We start from the raw sequence: 22,334 nt of genomic DNA on the forward strand, positions 1-22,334 counted from the left end.
CCACCTCAATGAAAAACTCAAGGTTAACAATCAAAAACTAGAGAACCACCCCTAGTCATTACTTTTTATCGCCTTAATAACAATAAGCAACATTTAACCATCCAGGCTCCGTACACAAAGGTCAATGCATGAAACCTTCTGTCAATCTATAAATTATCATGCAATTGAAAACATGTCTAAACTACTTAGTCAAGAAAACCCAGCCTATAGAGCTACTGTTTATAACATTTGGATTGTCATGAATCAGAACATTTTTTGAGGACAAAGTGTAAATAGAGAGTTTATGATACAACATGTGCAAAATATAATTAAGGAGAGATTACATATGTTTAGATACTCGACGGTAGGAAGAGTGAATACTTGATTTAGTGTTTATGTAATTAGGCTTTGCTCTTGAGGTTCACTAAACTTAACTTTCTTCTCTAAAGGGGGGTTGAGTCTATAGGTGCTTTTTACTTCTACTTGACTTTGTTTTGGTGGTAGGTAATATTTCATAGTCTATTACCAAAAAAGAAACCTAGCTTACTTGGGCGCCAAACTATTGCAACAAGTAAGTTATAATGTTGATGATCTTCCTTCTTCGTCACGTTTTCGAAGGCTAAATCATCTAATAATAACAATTATAAGAGTGATTAATAAACTACTCTTCCAACAAATACTTTGGAATTCAAATCCACTAGTTCTACGCTCTAATCTACTCAAAAACTCTATATTTTGAAATTGTTAGATCAATTTCCAGTCCTAAGGACATAATCTATCAACATTAACTCAAATTCAAGAGATTTTCAACCTATTAATTACCTTTACACCAGAAAATCCTACCTAGGTTAACTTTCAATCCCCACCATGTAAATCTAATGTTATTCTAAGGATTAAAGAATCAAACGAGTGTTAGATTGATGAAAGGACTTATCTTGAAAGAGAAAATCATTGAAAAACTGAAGAAATCACCCCTATTTTACTCTAGCCTGACCTTGAACGCATTTTGGGAGTAAAATAATATTTTAGGTCTGAAAATTGCATTTAGCGTGTAGCCCGCTGTGGCTGCCTAATTTCCATTTTAGCAGCCTCAGTTTTTCAACACGGACAATCTCTGATAAATCAATCACAATTTTTTACTTTGGACTCCAAATGATGCAAACTTGGTGGCGTTGGAAGGAAGAATCACAGACCTTTAATTCGATAGGTTATGGGACACTTACTTCATTATAGGTTGAGGGATATGGTTGTTTGAAGTTGAAGTTTAAACTTAAGCCCGAAACTAAATCAATAAGGGCACTTTCAACTTAACTTTGTGATAAGGGCATTGTAAGACCTTAATTCATAACTAATACTCTCACATACCAAGAAATTGATCATAAACCTATGACGAATGAGATGTATACCTTTACCGCATATATTTTCAGTAAAGACGGAATATGTCGTTACAATTAGAAAGAATAACTTATAACAATAATTGGGATAATGCATGAGAACCCCCTTATACTATGACTGAAACTCCAACGACATACCTAAACTTAACTAGGGTCTTATTACTCCCCCTCCCCTTAAGTATTAAAATGAAATAAAGACACCCCCAAAAGTTGTCGTGCATAAAGAATGTGTACTCTCTCTTGAAGGCAAGTGAAGACCAAAAAAATTGGATACATGCCTTTTTATTTACAATTAGTTAATATACTCAATTGTTGACATTAAAACTTATATATATTTAATTATTTTTATTTCTTTTTTTATTGGGGTAATGCATAAATACCTCCTAAAGTATGACCGAAATTCCAGCGACACACATTTATCTTAACAGTAATTAACAGGTACAAGTGTCTTCTTTTAATTCTACATTACTTAATTAATTTACTTAATTAATTATAATTAATTAATTAGACTACATGCATCTTCTAAACCTCTTCTTCTCTTTGAAACCATTTTATTCTCCTGCAACTTCATTCTTTTGTAACTTATCATCGAATGCAATCATGAAATAATTATAGATCACATTTTAAAATAGTTTAGGAGGGTTAATATGACCCTAGTTAAGTTAAGGTGTGTCGCTAGAATTTTGGTTATAATTTAGGGGTACTTATGCATTATTCCAAAACAAATGAAGATTAAAAATACAAAGCAATATTTTTTTAAATTTTTTTACGTGTATTAACTTAATTCAAATACGAGATAAAAAAATAAGAATATTTTAAAAATAATAATAAAAAATAATTTACACACATGACATACGCATGCTCTACAAAAGCAATCCACTTACCTGGTCGAAGGTGCAACGTCAGCACAAAAAATGCACGAAAATACAAAAAAAAAAGAGTGAATATAATAAGACCCTAATTAAATTAAGATATTTCGTTGAGATAATATTTGAAACTTTTTTTACTCATCAATATGGTAAAAGTGCAATGTGCATGTCCAAAAAATAGTAATGAATAATTTATTGATTTGATATCTAATATTCATATTGAGTCAAACCCGAATCACTAATGAATTAGTCGGTGCTTGAATGTTAGAATCCGGCCACCGAGTCTCTAATTGGACAAAAGAAAAAAACAAACAAAAGAGTAAACGCGGTCAAATTAGTGTTCGGTTTGTATAATTTCAAAGAAATTTCAACGGTTCCATCAAATTTTGATTGGTTTTGCTACAAATTCGCTAAATTTTCGTCTCCTGATTACACAATCATCATTTTTTTGCTGATTTTTCAGGTCTATTATACACTCTACTCTTCTATTTGTTCATCTTTTGTAAAATATATATTTTTTCATTCGCATTTGACTTTGAATTTTCTCTCTATCCGAATGCTCAGAAATTCTCTGTTCTTGCTGAGTTTCTCGGCTTGGGCGGTGAATTTCTTAGGTTTGTATTCAATTTTTTTTTGAAATTTTTAGTTTAATTTATCTGAATTTGATTGAAATTGTGAGTTTTTTGATATAGGGATATTGCGGTTTGGGTATAAAAATGGGTGAGCATTTGGTGGTGAAAGATGAGGACCGGGTCCGGGTTGGGAACGCAGATGCATCATCATCAGGGGAACCAATTGAAAATGGGAAGAAGGCAACCGAAGTAGTGGAAGGAACCGGAGCTTCTTCTTCGAAGACGATGAAGGAAAAGGAATTGGCTGTTGAGGAAGAAGAAGAAGGGAATGAGGAGGTGCCGTTAATTGGGGGTGCAGAGTGCCGTATTTGTCAAGATGAAGATACTTTGAATAATTTGGAGAGTCCTTGTGCTTGTTGTGGAAGTCTCAAGGTGAAATTTTCTGTTTTCAGCTTACTTTTTTTTATCTTTGTTGTTAGCAAATTTGATCATTTGCGAAATAGATTTTGGACCTAACTCAATCCTGAAGGCAATTTCATGAGGTAAGGTGACCAATTTCTTATCCCACAATCATGCCAAAGCAAAACATGATATAGGGGGGACAACATTGGATAAACCAAGAATTGAGATGAGTTTGACTCTGATACCATGTAAAGAAAGGGACTTTGAATTTAACTTAACCTCAAAAGCTAGCTCATGAGATGAGGATTTCCCAAGAACATGACACCAAATTCTACATCCCGCAATTGATGTGGGACAACTTTAACACACACATCTTACATTTTAGGGGTTTTGTGAGCTTATAAGGTAGCTTCCTTTTCCTTATTGTTCGTGTCTAATCTAAATCAATCAACCATGCGTTAATGTCGTACTAGTTAGTGTCCATTATATGAATCCTCTAAATTCATTTTGCTCATCTAGTGTTTAAATGGATCATCATAATAATACAATGATTAGGCTGACCTTCAATAGCCGACCACTACTATCCTTCTTTATAGCTTGAGATCAGTTGTATTTTCAGAAGCTAACATAGTCAGAGTTCCATATTTGCTCCAAAATTAAAAATATTTATGTTCTCAAATTGTACTAGGTTGTATCCGAATATTTACACTTCTTAATTATAGACACTTGAGATAAGTGGAAGTTAATTGTCGTCTTATTCATGGAAAAGGATACAACCTTGTCCTCTTGTGATATATACTCCTGAATTTTGATAACAGAGGAAGACTTGTACCATGTATTGTGCGTAGTCAGTGAATTTGACCTTTCCCTTGTCAAACATCGTGCAAACTTTGGCTCTGATGCTTAGTGTACATGAAGAGAAAATCCCTCTGACATGTTCACCAGAATCTCTTTGACCATTCAAAGTTAGTTGATATATTTTCCCCCTAATTTGATCATATCTTGACTTCCACAAAATTTTGCCGTAGAAGTCAGTTTTAATGTTTGTTGCATTAAGATCTTTCTCCTGGACATGTCAACAATCAATTGTTAACCCTCCGACTTCCTTTGTCTGCCTGCTATCAGGAAAATGATTATTCCCTGCATGATGGTGACTTTACCGTTGTTTGTTTATGTCTCCATGTTGCCTCATTGGTGATCTAATCCTTTCTTAGGCTATTATCTGAAGCCCATTAAGCAAGATTGTTCCCTTAGGTTGTGGTCATCAACATTTTTTGAGCCAAGACATGAACTTTGCCTCATATTATGATATCTGGTGATGTCATCATCACACTTACTCACCTGAGAAATTCTTATGACACTACTTAATTATATACTCCTTCAAGTTGCTTTGACACTTTTTGCTATCCTTATGACGTTCTATTTTCTTTGTATATATCATCATCCTAAGTATATGTGAATGCTGATTGTCCGATATCTTATCTACACCTTCCGAATATTGCCCCTATATAGTTACACAACACTTGGTGTTTCTGTTCTTATTTTATTTTACTGATAAATTATGTGATCTCTATAGTTGTATTTCAAGAGGTTTTGCTCTACATCCTGTTTACAGTTTACCTCACTTTCTTTCTTCAATTTGCTTTTTTCTTTTAGTTGGAACAGTAAATTTGTATAAGTACTGATGATTTTAGTGGAAACAATTGACCTGCAGTATGCACATCGAAAGTGTGTTCAACACTGGTGCAACGAGAAGGGTGATATTACTTGTGAGATTTGCCATCAGGTATGTCTGTGTGTTGTTTTGCACCGTATCTTGCATGCTGTGAGACTGGTAAGAGGACTTCTCTATTAAATAAGCAAGTTCTCATCTCATGTCAAAAAGGAAAAAACCATCCTCCAACAAAAAGTGCAATATTATATTTTCTTGTTTGTGAAGCTGTCTGTCTCTTTCATCTGTTATGGAAAAAATGGATCCTTTTTACTTTATAGCACATGGAACTGAATCATGGTAGTCAATTTATATATGTTTTATTTTTGTGATATGAGCATACATTCAATGAGGATGTTTCTTGGCAAAGTACTTCAGATGGCACTAGAATTTTAGTATTGGAAATGTTTTATTTTTCTAAAATATCAACATTATAACTATAATTTGATGTATTACATATGCATGGATGGACAAGATTCAGTAGAATTGCTTTATTGTGGATAGAATCAATGCTTTGTTTTATCAGACAATGTTTTGGCTATCTATCTGTCTTTTTGGAGAACTTGGGATTGAGCGATGCTTTTGAATTCTAGCATATTCTATTGGCCTTCTGCTTTATTTATATAATACGTTTCCTTTTTCATTCTCAAATGCAGCAATACCAGCCTGGTTACACTGCCCCTCCTCGAGCTCGGTCGGAGGATACAATTATAGATATTGGGTGAGTTTAACTTTCTTTAGTGCAGGTTTCCTTTGTTAGAAATGTCTTAAATTTTTCTTTTTCAAGCAGCTTTTCAGTAGCATTGTTAAAGGCATGCTTTAGTAGCTCACAACACCGGCTGAACTCTCTGCTAGGATATGTGTGCTCTACTGAGGCACCAAGGTGGTGAGGCATTCACTTTAGACAATTCCAACCAACCAACAATTATTCTTCTTAATTCGGTTACTTTGGGAGAGTCATAGATGGTATCTTGAAGAGGGAAACTCTAGACAATAAGTATAACGATTAAATCAATATAGTAATTGTTAAGAGAACAATACAAAAAGAAAAAATATGTAATATGTGATACCAATGAGAGTCATAAGGGCATTAAGGAGGAGGATCCTACAGATGACTATGCTCGTATTTAGGAACAGAAAATTGGTATAAGGAAACTACTGATTGAATCTGCATCTGCATATTTGGGGTGGTTTATGAACTTGATTGACCTGCCTTTAGCCTTTTACTTTCCTTTTTTTTTTCCACTAGTCAAAAGATTTCCTATTCCTCTGTTGATATAAATGTTATTTGTCCGTACATATACATGTCTGTGTGTGTATTAGTACATAAAAGCAACTTTTTCTTGGGCAAGCTCATTCTAATGGCAGTTAAAGTTGAGGTTCCAAATGTGCTTTGCCTTTGACAATAATGTGTGCAGTCCATTGTGTCATATTATTACCCACAGATCTTCTTTTTCCAAATATTAGTTAAGTGGCGTTGGTCACAAGATTCAACATTTCTTCACAGTTCATTAGCTCTTTGGGTTGCTTCATTGTTGTGCAGGGGAGGATGGCAAATTGCTGGCACACCTCTGGAATTACACGATCCTCGCCTTTTGGCAATTAGAGAGGCTGAACGCCAACTTTTGGAAGCAGAATATGATGATTATAATGCTACAAATGCAAGTGGTGTTGCGTTCTGCCGTTCTGCTGCTCTAATTGTAAGCATTTACTGCTATTTGTCCCAGAAGAAATCTAGAATTCTAAGTAGACGTTTGGGTATAGATTTGGTTGAAACTTGAAAAAAAGGTATTTTTGAAGGTGAAAAATGGTATTTGGAAGTTGAAATGTGTTTGGACATGTCACTTGAAAAGCATTGAAGTTTGTGAGTGGAAAATGTTCTTACTTGAAAAACTCATCTTCAAAAACTAACCAGTTCGATTGAATATTTATTTTTAGATTCTTTTATTTGTTAGAAAAAGAGATAATCTAAAAAGTCCTTCCAATATATAACCAAACAATGCTTTGAAAATAATTTTGGAAAAAAAGAAAAAAATCATGTCCAAGCAGACCTTACAGAAAGACGTAAAGGTAACTGCCCTCGCTGGCCCTAAGCCTCTAGTACTGCATTTCTGTCATTGCTTCTTGCTTGATTCACCTTGTAGGAGTGGGTAGATGCTTCCAAAATTTTGAGATTGTCTAAATAATCTTGTAGGTATACAAGAGAAAATTCTAGGAACATAGATGTTGCCTCTTCCACTGTCCTTATTCATTTACCTCAAGATTTTCTTTATCCTCTACGTTTCAATTGGCTGTGAAGAAAATATGAAGAGAAAACGTATCTTATATTTCCATGATATAGATGATAATGTATACCATATTTCCTTATTTTGTGGTTGAGTTGGAGCTGATGTCTACACACAGGCACATATGCATGTATATATGCAAATTTGCCTTAATTCTGATGATCTACATACAATTGTGGCAGTTAATGGCTTTTCTGCTCTTGCGACATGCATTACCTGTAGCAGATGCAGATGGAGATGACGAAGATCCCTCTGCTTTCTTCTCGGTAATTATTAATATCTGTTATGCTCTATCTACGTCTCTCTGTTTCTCGTAAAATGATTTATTACTACTGCTGGAATTATAACTCCCATAAATGTATGGTATGCAGCTTTTCTTGCTTCGGTTAATTGGCTTTCTTTTACCTTGCTACATCATGGTCTGGGCCATCAGCATTTTGCAGCAGCGCAGACAAAGAGAGGTTGGTGTTAGTTTTGCTGTTCGAAATATTCTCCTCAACATTTGCCACGTGAATCAGCCGAATACATTGAAACACGCGCATATGTGTTTTTCGCTATATAATTAAATGTAAAGCTTGTTTTCATGGTTTGGTGAAAACAGGAAGCTGCAGCATTAGCAACAGCACAATTTGCATTTGTGGTACAATCTGGGCAGCCAACAGGTGTACAGTTTGCCATGGCATCAGCTACACCATCTGTCCCTGCATCAACAGACTCTTCGTCTGGGCCTGCACCAATGGATCGGGTTTAATATTGTCACGTGCGAGTATTGGTTCCTGCATTGAAAAGGTTCCAGCAACGAGCTTCGTTTAAGAAACGTAGATGCTGCGTCGTTTTGTAAGTAGTATTATGGATATAATAGCAGCATCTCATGTCATTTCAAGAACCAACAATTTTACCAAGCTCTATATTAAAATTCTTTTGATCTTGGTATGTATGTATGACATTTAGTAACCATTTTTCACATCTGGTTGAGACCAGTTTTGTATCATGTCTTATAGAAACCTTTTTTTTTTTTTTTCATTTCAGTTGGCTAAATTTATTTTTACTCTATTGTTGAATATAGATATATAAAAAGGCTTTGTATAAAGATTATGCCAATAGATTTTGGTAACTTTTGCTTGTTTAGATTATCCAGGAAGATAATTAAATATGAACATTCATGTAAAAGATATGAATCAAAAACATATGCAATTTTTCAAATCTACGTTTATATTCTAAAATTTTATTTTAAAAGTATTGACTATATGCATAAATTTATGGAAAAATTACTTAAATACACAACACTTCTTTACCTATTCTCAATATTTCCCTACTCTTTTATTAAAATACAAAAATCTCTTATTTTCCCCCAATTCAATTTAACCGGATACTTTATTAATTTAAGTATCTGCCCGTTATTAATTAAAGTATCCGCGCTGCTATATTATGCATCCGCCCGTTAATTAAGTATTCGTGCTGCTAACAACTTAATAATTTAAGTATCCGTCCGTTATTAATTAAAGTATTTGCGCTGCTATATTATGCATCCGCCCGTTAAGTAAGTATCCGCGCTGCTAACAACTTAATAATTTAAGTATCCGCCCGTTATTAATTATAGTATCCGCGCTGCTATATTATGTATCCACACTACTATATTATGTATCCGAAAAACACTAAAAAAAGGGATTTTTGGTAATTAATGAAAGAGTAGGGAAAGGAAGTAATTTCCTTCTTATACTATGTCATTTGCCTAATTTTAACTAAATTTATTTTAGTCTCAGTCGCAAGGGTATTTTTAAACTACTCTAAATATTAATGATAAGGTTTTTAGGAGATACAAGATAAAAAAATTTAAAAAAGGAAAAACTATTTAATTCAATAAAATTCCTATTATATTTACTAATTTGCTCTATAGTTTGAAATTAATAATTTAATATCAAATTTCAAGTCATATAGAAGAGAGGCAAACGAGAGAGTCAGATACATGTGAATTCATTTGAGTACGGTATATTTAAAACAAATTATGTCTAATTTTGATCTCATGTATTCGAGATACATGTATTCGAAATTCAAAATCTAGTAAGATTTGTAATATTATAATGCATCAAATACACATATTCATCGTCTAAAATCTAGTAAAATTCGTAATATTAGAAACTATTATAAATTTAAGTACTTAACTCACAAACTCGTGAAAGTTTTTATAAGTTATCCGAAAATAAATTCAATAGTTGGAGTTTTGGCCCTCTTCGTTGCTACTTGCTAGTATTGGGGAGTGGCAAAATCAAACCCAACCCGCTCAATCCGGTTAAGTTTGAGTTGATTATTGATCCGCTCATTCATTAACTCAACTCATTTTAACCCATTAAAAATTGGGTTGATATGTACCCCGAATTGGCTCATGACAAATCTTGTTAAATTTTTTTTTATTTTTTTTGGAAAAATTATGCGTATAAGCAAACATGTATTAGTTAATTACTTAACATAACTATAGTTTGCCTTAATTACAATTCATGACCTACTTTTAACTATAATTACACGGCTCAACTTTTAGATTTTGTATAATTCGCACGTTTACATAATTCGGAATTAGTATAATGCAATTTGTATAAATATTGTATAATTCGAAATTTGTATAATATAATTTGTATAACTGCTTACACTTCTGATGTTTGTAATTGTATAAATTCGTTTTTTCGAGTTTAAACAAAAACAACTAAATTATACAAATGTACCCGCGAATTATACAAACCTGCAAATTATACAATCGAGGCAGCTTAAACTGTAGCTATAACCCGTAAATTTGTAAACTATAGCTATGAAACATAATTAAGTTTATTATAGCGGTTATTCACAAAAGTTACTTTTTTTATTTTTAATTTGATATGTTATATATAGTCATAATAAAGAAAATGTAATGATTTTATTAGGTACTAAAATAGTTTAAAAGAATAAATAAACAAAATTAAGCTTAGAAAAAATTGAATTGAGTTGGATTTTGACCTGTTATATACCCCGTTACCTAATCCATTTTGACCAAAGCAAATTTGAAATATGATTAGGTCTTAACCCAATTATTATTTTAACCTATTATAATCTGTTCAAGTTTAACACAACGCGCCCCGCCCAATTGCCACTCCTAAGACGTTCATCCTGCCGACTACTAAATCGATGGACCACATTGTACGGTCTTAGATTCTTCATGAATTGTAGGTCCCATTTCCCTTTGATAATGCCCATACTCTCAAATTTACTATTGTGAGTCCAAAAATTTCCAATTACAAATACTTATCCAAAATCAACAAAATATTCTATTTCAAATATTAATTATCCGTATATAGATAATTACGCTAAATCAATAAATAAGTATTTACTCTTTTGGGTCCCATGGCATTTGAGAGGTAGGATTGCTTATTAGACAGATCTGATAGATAATTATGCTTAATAATTTGACTTATTGAATATCGAATTTTAAATATACTTATCTACTAGCATATCAATAAGCCAACAGTTGATTTATATGTCATTATTTTAGGTTTCACGCCCCTTAAGAAACTAAGTTACTTTATAATTGTACTCTTATTTAGTGTTTTGTACAAGTCAACGTTTTTAATAAATGAATTAATTTATTTTGATTAATTAATTTAACTAATGAAGATAAATTAATTATTTAGTTTTTATATGTTGGTCAAATTTATACTTTAAAGATTAATAACTCTCCGGATAAAATGAGAATAATAGTGTCATTTATGCATTGATTTGTGAAATGACAAGTAGTATTAAAGAACATCTATTCTTATTAAGGGCGACGTATAAATAAGAATGGAGTTGTTAACAATTTACGGGCTCCTTCATTTCATGCTCTCTTCTTTCACTTTCAATCAAACAAAATAATTATTTTGACTTACTTAAGCTCATAATTCTGTAATTATAAATCACAATAAAAAAAATATAAAATCTAAATTTTGAAAATACACTCATTAACCTTTAATTTGATAATTCAATATCAATTAAATCAATTTTATAATTAGCTTATCAGTTACGGTTTGATTTTTATGGACTTCGGACCTCCTTGCCCTTTAAGCAAACACTGATATGATAATTAATACGGATTAAACAGAAACCTCCACTACCCACACCCCACTCCCAGCCCCCACCACCGCAAAAAAAAAGAAAAGAAAAAGAACATGTAAAACAACTGAGAGTTGTAAAGAGAGACACAGAGAGTTGTAAATTTGATGTATATACTTGTAGATATCATTGAAAAAAAACAAATTAGGGGTTTTGCAGTGTTTTCTGTTCTTGATTTAATTTGAAACTCATATCTGAGTTGGGGACTTACAAAGCAAAATAAAGCAGGAAAGCCAATAAAAGGAAGTGTTGGAAAAAAATTTCATGCCATTGGTATGCTGATTCAACTCTCTATAGCTGATGTTTCATTCAATTATTTGAATTCTTGATTATAAAGTTCCTATCTTTCTTGCCAGTTTGATTTGATTGCTTCATTTTTCAAGTGAACCTGCACTTTTAAGCCAATTTACTGTATAAAGTTCAAATCTTTTCATATGGGGTATAGTTAAAGACCTATTTTCTTGGGTCTGCTCTAAGTATCAGTTCTTGTTTTTCAAGTTTCTGTTGTGGACTGTAAAGCAAAATAAATCAGAGTTGGAAGGTCATTAAGAAAATGTGTGGGGGTGGGGGGGAGTTTTTAATGCTATTGGTATGCTGATTCAACCCTAGATAGCTGATCTTTCATTTATTCATTGGGGTTCTTGACTATAAAGTTCCTATCTTTCTTGTCAGTTTGATTGATTCATTTGTCAAGTGAGACTTTCACTTTCTAGACCCATTAACTGTGTAAAGTTCAAATCTTTTCTTATGTTGTATCATACTAACTTCTTAGGTGTAGTTAAAGTGTAATAAACTTGCAGTTTTTAGCATTTTATCAATTCTTGGTTTCATATTTCTTTTCTCTCTCTTTTTGTTCTGTAGCTTTTAATGGTGGTCTATTAGAGGCACTGTTATTTGTTAAAATACCTGTTTACTGTTTAGGAAACTAAAAAGAGAATGTATTTAAAAGCTTGATTTATGGGTTGGTTTGTTACACTTTTGTGTATTCCTACTGGAAAACAAGTACTCCATGTCTCCATCTATCCCAATTTATGTAGCATCATTTGACTTGACACAAAGTTTAAGTAAGAAATACTCTTCCTTGACCATTTGTGTGGCTGTAAATTATTTCGTTAAGGGGAAAATGATAATTTTAAAGTTTAAATTGTTTCCAATTATAGAAATGTGGTCATCAAAAAATTGTTTCCAATTATAGAAATGTGACATTCTTTTTTGAACGGACTGAAAAGGAAAAAGTGTCACATGAATTGGGATACAGAGAGTAAAAAAAATAATTTTGATCTTAGTACACTGCTAGGTGTTTAAAATTCAATGGTAATCTCCTGCTACCTTAATTTGCAGTTATTGGAGTATCAGGGAGAAGGAGCTTTATCTGATTTTCCTTTCGTAGCTTTAATTGATTTCTGCTAATTTCTAGAATCTTGTACACTTTACAGCATTCGGTACCAAAAGCTATGATCTTTTGGGACCTCAACGAGTAAATTATTGCCGAACTATGCTCTGATCTAGCTATACTTCTGATACATTTAAAAAAACATGTGTATCGGTATTCAGTTTCCTTCGCTTTCCTAACTCAATGCTGAAATCATTTCAGTACAGCAATGGCAAACAAAAGCTTGGGGGACAATAGGACCAGGACTTCTGTGTCAATATTTATTGTAGCTGGTCTCTGTTGCTTCTTCTATTTGCTTGGATCATGGCAGAGAAGTGGCGTTGGGAAGGGAGATAGTATAGCTCTGGCAGTCACCAAGAGTGGTGAGAACTGCAATATCCTACCAAATCTCAATTTTGAGACTCGTCATGGTGGCCAAGCAGGTAGTATTGATGATTCAGGAACAGAAGTCAAAAAATTTAAGCCATGTCGTCCTCGTTACACTGATCATACACCATGTCAAGATCAAAAGCGTGCTATGCACTTCCCAAGGGAAAATATGATCTATCGAGAAAGGCATTGTCTGCCTCCAGAAAAGAAGTTGCATTGCCTTATTCCAGCACCTAAGGGGTATGTCACCCCATTTCCATGGCCAAAGAGTCGGGATTATGTTCCATATGCGAATGCCCCCTATAAGAGCTTGACGGTCGAGAAGGCCATTCAGAACTGGATTCAGTATGAAGGTAATGTGTTTAGGTTCCCTGGAGGAGGGACACAGTTTCCTCAAGGAGCAGATAAGTATATTGATCAGCTTGCTTCAGTAATCCCAATTCAAAATGGAACTGTTCGGACTGCTCTGGACACTGGTTGCGGGGTATGATTTGTACAGTGAAAACCTTTATTATAGCAAAAGATATCCATGTCTCATTTTCTTCACCTACTTGAAGAATACTTCTTGTTGTTGTGTTGGCTTTTTTGACTAACAATGCTTCATGATACCAGGTCGCAAGTTGGGGTGCTTATCTCTGGAAAAGGAATGTCATCGCAATGTCATTTGCTCCACGAGACTCACATGAAGCTCAGGTTCAGTTTGCTCTTGAAAGGGGTGTACCTGCTGTTATTGGCGTCCTAGGAACAGTCAAAATGCCATATCCATCTAGGGCCTTTGATATGGCTCATTGTTCTCGCTGTCTAATCCCATGGGGAGCTGCTGGTACGAATCTTGTGTGGTAGTAAGAATACCTTCTTGATGACGAATTGTAATTTCGAAAAAGTGTGACCTTTTAAAATTTTGGAAGACATTTGGTTTTAATTTCTTCTTTAACTTGTTTTTCTTTATGGTTTATTGAAATCTTAGCCTTCTCGGTAGCTGTTCTTTTGTTGTATATCATAGTCTTTCTTCATGCAGATGGAATCCTCATGATGGAAGTTGATAGAGTTCTTCGACCTGGTGGCTACTGGGTGCTTTCTGGCCCTCCGATCAATTGGAAGACTAATTACAAGGCCTGGCAACGCCCCATGGAGGACCTTCAGGAAGAACAAAGGAAGATTGAAGAGATTGCCAAACTTCTTTGCTGGGAGAAGAAATCTGAGAAGGGTGAGACTGCTATTTGGCAGAAAAGGATGGATGCCGACTCATGCCGTTCTACACAAGAAGATTCTGAAGCTACACTTTGTAAATCGACAGATCCAGATGATGTCTGGTACATCATCATCAAATAGTTCAGTTTTATATGTTGGAAATTCTTTCCTACTTAAAGCAAAAGCTAAAGAGAATATGCTTCTTGCCTACCATGAGTGGCAAATTTATGCTAGTGTAAACCAGGTTGCTAAAACTATATAAGTACTTTTTGGAATGATGTAAACCTTTTTCCTAGGACGAACTGTATTTCAAGAAGGTCTAAGTATGCGGAAAGATATGTAGAAGTCTCTATACTTACAGTTTTGTGATAATCTGATATGGTGGATGTTTAGCTTGTGCAATTACCATCCAAACCTGTTGGTGCAAGGTAGTTAGATGCACAATACAACTTTATCCCTAATAGCCTGGCCCCTTCAATTGTAGCAAAGTAAAAGGATAAACTCTTTCATTTCATCTAATACTACGTATATTGCAGTGCAAACTCAATCTTGAAGATCAAGTTTCATGGATTCCATTATTTTGCTTCTGTTGATCAGGTACAACAAAATGGAAACATGCATAACACCAAGCAAAGGCAATGGTGATGATGAAGGTCTAAAACCATTCCCTGAGAGACTTTTTGCTGTTCCTCCAAGAATTGCTAATGGACTAGTTTCTGGAGTCTCCGTTGAGGCATATCTGGAAGACAACAAGAAATGGAAGAAGCATGTTAGTGCTTATAAGAAAATTAACAAACTCATCGATACAGGAAGGTACCGTAATATCATGGACATGAATTCTGGACTTGGAGGTTTTGCTGCTGCTCTTCAATCTCCCAAGTTGTGGGTTATGAATGTTATGCCTACGATAGCCGAGAAAAATACCTTGGGAGTCATATATGAACGTGGACTTATTGGAATTTATCATGACTGGTACGACTTTTTCTCTCCTATGCTCAATTATATACTTATCTGGTATAGTTGTGGCTTTGATAACTTATCAAGGACAACCATTTTTCGTTCATAGGAAGTTGCAGTACTCTTGCCACTCGATTTTTGTGGGTGTGATTATTAATCTTGTATTCTCTAGTCTTTGGTTTTAAACGCAAAGGACCATCAAAGGAAACCTTTGTTCTGTATCAAGACTCTGAAAAAAAATAAGGAATTGTCATATCAAAGGGCACCTTGATCTAATGTTACTTTCCTTTCTATGTTAGTTTGCACTTATACTTCTTTAGGTATAGTAGTTAACATAAACTTAGAGGATACTATAATCACGATCTTTTAGGTGAAGAGATAATATAATAAGAGCCCATAAGTATCAGAGGGTGTCAGGTTTAATTACACATATGCACACGACTACATTAGTTGCTACATTTGTTTTTAGCACCAAATCTTTTCTGCTTTGTGGAAATGACGAAAGGAATATCAATCCTATGCAGGCTACTTTTAACAAATTGCTTTTGTTTAACTTTGTCTCTTCATAAGGAATTCAAACTATTCAGTGATTTTCTCTTCCTCTTGTCCTGCTGAAAGCTACCATCTGATAACCAGTTTATATTCTGTTTCAGGTGTGAAGCATTCTCTACGTACCCAAGGACTTATGATCTCATTCATGCTAATGGTCTTTTCAGTTTATACAAGGACAAGTAAGTGTTTCCTCCTTTTTTTCCTTTTTTTTTTTTTTTAATTTCGGTATTTAAGTTGGTTCAACGTTGAATCAAGAACCTTAGATAGTATTGTGGCTGTTAAGAATGGGGCTGGATGCTAATCTGACATGGCTGCAATTTGGAAACAAAGGGATAAATCAGTGGGTATATTTTTACGGCACTATCTCAAATTTCATTTTTAGGACATTTTAACACGATTCCATTTTTTTGTGTCCTTTACTACTTCCAAAAGTTCAAAAGAATCAAACTATCCAATTGTCAAGCTTCAATATGATGGTTTCCTGATCAAACTAACTTTTCAACTATTATTTTAATATATTTCCTTCAATAACACCAGTATAATATATAAGTCAAATTAACTTCTTAAACTCGGTCAGAAGTCGATACCATGATATAAATTGACTGACTCGAAGGAGCACACTTAATTGCCTCCTTTTGAATCCCCTTCTGAAGTTGAGCTTTATGCAACTAGCAAAACTATATTATGAATAAAAATCATGTCTTGTTTAGACCAACTTGCAATTTTCATTGGTGCATCATGTTTGTAACTGTCAACTTTAGTTTTAGACCAACTTGCAATTTTCTTTGATGCATCATGCTTGTAATTGTCGACTCTAGTTTTAGACCAACTTGCAATTTTCATTGATGCATCATGTTTGTAATTGTCAACTTTAGTTTTAGACCAACTTGCAATTTTCATTGGTGCATCATGTTTGTAATTGTCAACTTTAGTGAGTCTTTTGATTATGTGACATAATCCTCCCTTAGTAGACGATATTTTCTGGGTAAGCAGAGATCTGCAAGTAAGCACTTTTTTTTTTAAAATCGTCGTGCACGGACCAGCTTGTGCACACCTCGAATAGTCTAACGGGGTACTTGCTGCCCTCCACCAACATAGGTACCAGGTAATGGTTGACCAAGGTTCGGTTAGATGGGAAGAAATCACCTACTTGGTATTTTTGCCTCCAGTAGGATTTGAACTTGGGAGGTTGGGACCTCATGGTTATCCACCCACTTCATTGACCACTAGACGCACCCTTGGTTGCATAAGTAAGAACTTTTCTGATTCGTATTAGAGTTAAGAGATATGTTCAAATGAATACCATTTTTTGGAGGTTGGCTGGTTTGTTCTCATATGAATTCAATGCTAGAACAACAGGTTAAGAAACTAGAAAAGGTTTGCTGAATTGTTACATAGGCTAAAAGGAAAAATAAGTCAGTAATAATGGACGAATTCAGCAACTATTTAGCCGCTTAAACTTGTAGGTAATTCTAAGGAGTAACTTCAAAATCAAGCATGGGGTTTGCCTGTTGTATATTCTACAAGTAGAGGCCAAGTGTATGTTTTGACTAATCCAGAGTATTGTTTCTTTTTGTTGGTAACACGGCCCTTCCCTGGACCTGCTAACGTGGGATGCTTTGTACATTGGGCTGCCTTTTTTTTGGTTGCTGTGTCGCCTTTATTATGGAAAAGATTGCAGAATGTAATGGGGAAGAAGCAAAAATTGCTTTTGTGCTTTTGGTCAAGTTAGTATTCTAACATTCCTCTGTTGGCTTTTCTTTTTTGAAATCATGAAGGTGCGACTTTGAAGACATTCTCTTAGAAATGGACCGTATTTTGCGGCCAGAAGGAGCTGTTATTCTGAGAGATGACATAGATGTTCTAATTAAGGTAAAGAAGATAATAGGAGGTATGAGATGGGACTTCAAATTGATGGATCATGAAGACGGCCCCCTTGTTCCCGTAAAAATACTGGTAGCAGTCAAACAATACTGGACTGTGGGGGATGATAATTCCACATCCACACGATAAGATGCCAGTGAAGACTGTGATGGTGCTCCTGATCGATGCCATTTGTATTGGATCCAAGGACCAGTACTTCAATCATCAAAGTTCAATCAGTAGCTTAGAACCTTCAATGCAAGAAATTTTTGGTCGATGAGACGAGGCTATTTGGTGTATGTATGTTTAACCTTCTGTATTGATGGATCCATAAATTATATTGTATGCTATTATGCTTTGTAAAACATGCATTCATTTATTTTTCTTTCCTCTCTTTGAAGCCCCACACTACATGATGGATCTTTTCTGAAACTGTTGATGTATTCTTAAGAGCATTTTCTTCCCTGATGAAAAACAGATCTTGTAATGTGTTCAATCAAGTGGGGAATGAACACTTAGCTTTTCTGGTCTCTTGTTGGCATTTGAACCCTGTGATTCATTTTAGCTTTCAATACCTGCATACAGATACCTTATGGAGGATTATAGCACTACAATGAACAGTTTTTACCTTTCTTCTAAAGGTTGATTTCATCTTGAATCGCGGTGACAAATTTGGCAAGGGTGTCTGCCACACCATTACCTTCTCTGGAGCAATCGCTTACTTGTATGTTTCTTTGAGACTTCTTCCGTTTGAATGTCCTCAATGATATCTTGTTGTTTCCGGGGAATTTTGTGAATGTCATTAACCATGTTAACGATGATCATGGAGTCTGATTTCACACTTAAAGTCAGTAACTTGTTGATCACAACCTCATGAAATTTCGATTAGAGTTGCATGACCTTCACATGTAACTACCATCTGTATTGAGTTTCCAGACAAGTTTTGATGGCTTCAACAATGTAATATACTTCACTCCAGCAGTTCCATCAGTGTTCCAGACCTATTGTCCATAGCCACATAACATTCTCTTTGATTCAATATTCGAAAGTCACTGGTATTGATTAATCTGAATTCACGTCAAATAAGCCTATTGATAAAGGTAAGATGATCCATACTAGAAGGTTCTCTATTCCCAATACTTGAGTCCAAGACCTCTTGATAAGTATTCTCAGAAGCATCTTGACACTAGCAATTGTCAAAAAATAGGAAAATGAAGGAAGATGACATTGAATGGCTATGAAATCAATTGATGTTTAATATAAATATTACGATTCGAATTGTAACTACTTAATCAAGGGACAATCCATATTGACTTCCATGGAGGAAAATGATCAAACAGGATGAAAGTTGCTTCTTTCCACAGGCTAAGTGCACAGATACTCGATTTTGAGATCACCATTCACGCCATACAAACAATGAGTAGAAGTTTGCAAGTCCACCTACTTTAAAACAACTTCATATATGCCATGTATCAAGTTTCATATGGCTAGAGTTTTGGTGATTTTGCTTGAACTCAAACGTCTTGTCTGAAACAGACTGTCAAATTTAACTTTAGACACCACAGACTCGAAGTATACCGGAGTGGATAGACGTGCAAAAAATTCTTAAAACTTGGTACAGGTTAAATAGCGGTGTCCAAATAAGGTACACGTAAAATTTTTACATTTCCACAATCCTCTATCAGAGGACAAAACATAGCTATGGTAGAGAACACTTGAGAAAAAGATATCTCACTTGATTGATACACAAACCAATCTTTAACCTGTAGTCCTCTTCTACCTACAGCTAATTAGGGGAAACCAGACACTATAACCAAAAAAAAAAAGACATTATTTTCCTTTTTTTTTCTTTTTCAACCTCAAAAAGAAAACCAGTAATACAACAATATATGCAGAAACATATAAAATTATATACAGATTACTGAGAAAGGCAAATACTGGGTAAAATTGCAGTGGTACATACTTTAAACAAGTACTAACAGTTTTGTCAGTCATCCTTGCAATCTTTATCAGGCCTAGCTTCATAACCCCCTTCTGGTTTTTCCACGAGTGCATATGGCATATATGTACCAAGTATCCTATCCCAGGTAACAAAGAAAGGCTGTGAAAAGTTATACTTGCTTCCGTAAAGTTGGTGATGAATATCATGGTATGCTGAGTTGTTTTTAAAGACGATATGGAAAAGGTTTCCAGGTAGCCATAGTCCACAATGATCATCGACTGTTTTGATGGTAGCAAACGAGAAAAAGAAGATGGAAGCCCGAGGAGACATGCCTGAGAAAAGGAAAGCTAAAGCCCCACCGATAGTGTCAAGTAACAGACCCTCTAAAGGATGATTGTACAAAGCTCCGAATGCATATGGAACAACTAGCCGATGATGCTGAGAATGGATATGCTTGTATAAGAACTTGTTTTGATGCATGTAGCGATGCATAAAGTATTGCCAAGTATCTAAGATGACCATGGCAACAAACAACTGTCTAACAAGAACAAGGAAGCCATGTTGATTTCCTTCAGAGTCGCCGTCATTACCTGTGACCTGTTCGAAAAACTTAAAGTTTAGTGAACAAGATAAATAATCAAACTTTAGCTTCCAGAAATGAATCGACATATAATCCCAAACAATGAGAAAGTTTGGAAAAGAGAGCACAAGTGCAACAAGATATTAAGTGGACCTAAAACTACATGAGAAAAACTACTTGACTACGGCACGACTAAGAACAGTTTCAGTATCAGGTAAGGAACATTCTAAAACCCAAGGTCCAATAATAATCTCCAAAGCATATGATGTTGGGCTAGACATTTGCTTAAAGAATATAAGCAAGCCAACCACCGATTGGCTGTGGCATGCCAGAAGAGCTATGGTAAGATGTATGCATTAAGCTGTAACTGTGTAACTAAAGAAATGGAAACTAGGACCAACAACTCCAAAGTGTAGCTTGAAACAGCATGGGCATAGAAGTACAAGTCAACTGCCTCATTTGTGGTCATGGAAGTTGAACAGAATGCAAACATATTATAAAACAGAATGAACAATTGTATTGAAGGAAAAACTGTAAAGATCATTGATTGCCATCATTTTGGAGTATGACCAATCCCTGCATCCTGTAGGAATCTGGTTCGCCTGCCATCTCCCACTTTAATTCTAGTTTGGTTTCAAAAAATGGCCATAAGCTGCAAATGTGTTTCCATACGCCACAAGCCAGGTGATGTTTTGTACCCAGTCCAAATATGAAATACCAAAATCAGTGTTCCCCATATTTGGAAGAGATTACCCTTCTCCATAGGCTTGTTTCCTCCTTACCAAATCGTCACACCCATTTGATTAAGTAAGCCGGATTGTATGCCTCCAAGTTCCTGATTCCCCAATCCACCCTTTTTTCTCCTTCTCGCTACAAGTCCCACTTAACAAGATGAAAGGCTCTTATTTACTTACTTCCACTCCACAGGAAATTTCTTTTTGATCTTATCGCTTCTTTCATACATTGATAGACATAGGAAACAAGGACATGAGATAGGTGGAAAGTGAGTCAAGCATGTTGTTGATGAGTGCAACTCTACCTCCCAAGGATAGGTACTGCCTTTTCCAAGTCGCAAGCTTCTTTTCAAATCTATCCACAATCCTATGCCACACTTGCTTAGCCTTGTATTTGGCACCTGAAGGCATGCCCAAATAAGTTGTATGAAATTCTTCTGTCTGACACAAGGAAAGTTGAAAATTTCCCCATGTTAAACTTCAGCCCAGATGCAGTTTCAAACAACAGTTGAATGACTCTAAAGTATCTCAACTGAACTTCCTCGGCCCAGCAAAGGATAAGTCTATCGTTAGCATAAAGGATGTGAGAAGCTTCCAAACTATTAGAACCATGTGTCCCAACATTAAAACGTTTTATCCAATTCTAAGACATGGCATTGCACAACATTAAACTAATTCCTTACACTGCCAAGATGAATAAGAAAGCAGAGAGATCCTCTTGTCTCAAGCCCTGGTATGTGGAGAAAAGAACCTTCTGGTGTCCAGCTGATGATCACAGAGAACCTCACAATAGATATGCATCACTGAATTCACCCAATCTATTTATCCCCGAAGTTACTTTCTTTTAATAGATAGGGAAAGTATGATCAATTTATCAATGCTTCTTCAAATGAAGTGTTAAAAGTTGAGCGCCTCAACATCTCTGGAGACATACCGAGAAGAGAGGGGAATCCTAACTTCTAAGAAAACAGCGAGGAGCCATAACTTCTATAACTTGACATAATCTATTCCAAGAACATAAAATCAATTATTCTCCTTTCTAGCATTGTCACCTATCAAATGACAAACAAATGATACTGAGCTGCTTTCTATTCCAGATACTAACAAACTTGTAACTCAACCAGCAGCTAAAACTATTCGGCACATTTTGCTTCTGATAGTTACACAAAATAGTGCTATTATTCCTGGTCTGTCTTCCCTTTCCCTTCAACTTAAGGGAATGATCTGCCAACCCCAGCATTTTAGAATATATAAAAAAAAATTAAATATATAAGTTCAGACAAAAGAAGGCACAATGTACCCTTCGGGGTGGCTCAGTGGTTTGGGCTTGGGACTTCCATGTTGGAGGTCTCAAGTTCGAAACCCCTTGCCAACGAAAGCAAGGGGCTTGCCTTTTGGGTCAAGCTCGTCGCACCGGGCTTGCCTAGT

At 35.0% G+C, this 22,334-nt stretch overlaps 3 protein-coding genes across 8 annotated transcripts in view; 2 read left to right on the top strand and 1 right to left on the bottom strand.

Moving 5' to 3' along the window:
* Positions 1 to 2,549: 2,549 nt before the first annotated feature.
* LOC125864318 (uncharacterized) lies at positions 2,550 to 8,208 on the top strand. Of its 2 annotated transcripts, none has more exons than XM_049544252.1 (8): positions 2,550 to 2,856; positions 2,935 to 3,240; positions 4,925 to 5,002; positions 5,584 to 5,648; positions 6,471 to 6,627; positions 7,395 to 7,478; positions 7,584 to 7,673; positions 7,814 to 8,208. In XM_049544252.1, exons 2-8 carry the CDS (start codon positions 2,959 to 2,961, stop codon positions 7,961 to 7,963), a joined length of 906 nt encoding a protein of 301 aa, XP_049400209.1. In that variant the 5' UTR covers positions 2,550 to 2,856; positions 2,935 to 2,958; the 3' UTR covers positions 7,964 to 8,208. The 2 variants fall into 2 exon arrangements, with proteins under 2 accessions (XP_049400209.1, XP_049400200.1); XM_049544243.1 differs by having other exon boundaries at positions 2,553 to 2,856; positions 2,935 to 3,246; positions 4,931 to 5,002.
* A 3,066-nt stretch (positions 8,209 to 11,274) lies between these two features.
* On the top strand, positions 11,275 to 18,180 carry LOC125863957 (probable methyltransferase PMT2). 3 transcript variants are annotated; one of them, XM_049543931.1, is made up of 8 exons: positions 11,371 to 11,598; positions 12,920 to 13,571; positions 13,700 to 13,910; positions 14,106 to 14,400; positions 14,876 to 14,931; positions 15,001 to 15,250; positions 15,889 to 15,966; positions 17,566 to 18,180. In XM_049543931.1, exons 2-8 carry the CDS (start codon positions 12,927 to 12,929, stop codon positions 17,798 to 17,800), a joined length of 1,770 nt encoding a protein of 589 aa, XP_049399888.1. In that variant the 5' UTR covers positions 11,371 to 11,598; positions 12,920 to 12,926; the 3' UTR covers positions 17,801 to 18,180. The 3 variants fall into 3 exon arrangements, with proteins under 3 accessions (XP_049399882.1, XP_049399879.1, XP_049399888.1); XM_049543925.1 differs by having other exon boundaries at positions 11,275 to 11,598; positions 12,925 to 13,571; positions 14,876 to 15,250; XM_049543922.1 differs by having other exon boundaries at positions 11,313 to 11,598; positions 14,876 to 15,250.
* Positions 18,181 to 19,220: 1,040 nt separating this feature from the next.
* The window catches only part of LOC125864367 (sphinganine C4-monooxygenase 1-like), a 752,368-nt gene continuing 749,254 nt past the window's right edge, over positions 19,221 to 22,334 (bottom strand). For all 3 annotated transcript variants that reach the window (XM_049544356.1, XM_049544350.1, XM_049544345.1), the window contains one exon: positions 19,221 to 20,189. In XM_049544356.1, coding sequence (XP_049400313.1) covers positions 19,638 to 20,189 — 552 coding nt within the window. In that variant the 3' untranslated portion in view covers positions 19,221 to 19,637. The remainder of the gene's footprint in view (positions 20,190 to 22,334) is intronic.

This window comes from Solanum stenotomum, chromosome 1 (genome assembly GCF_019186545.1).
Source record: "Solanum stenotomum isolate F172 chromosome 1, ASM1918654v1, whole genome shotgun sequence".
In the NCBI taxonomy this organism is placed as follows: Eukaryota; Viridiplantae; Streptophyta; class Magnoliopsida; order Solanales; family Solanaceae; genus Solanum; species Solanum stenotomum.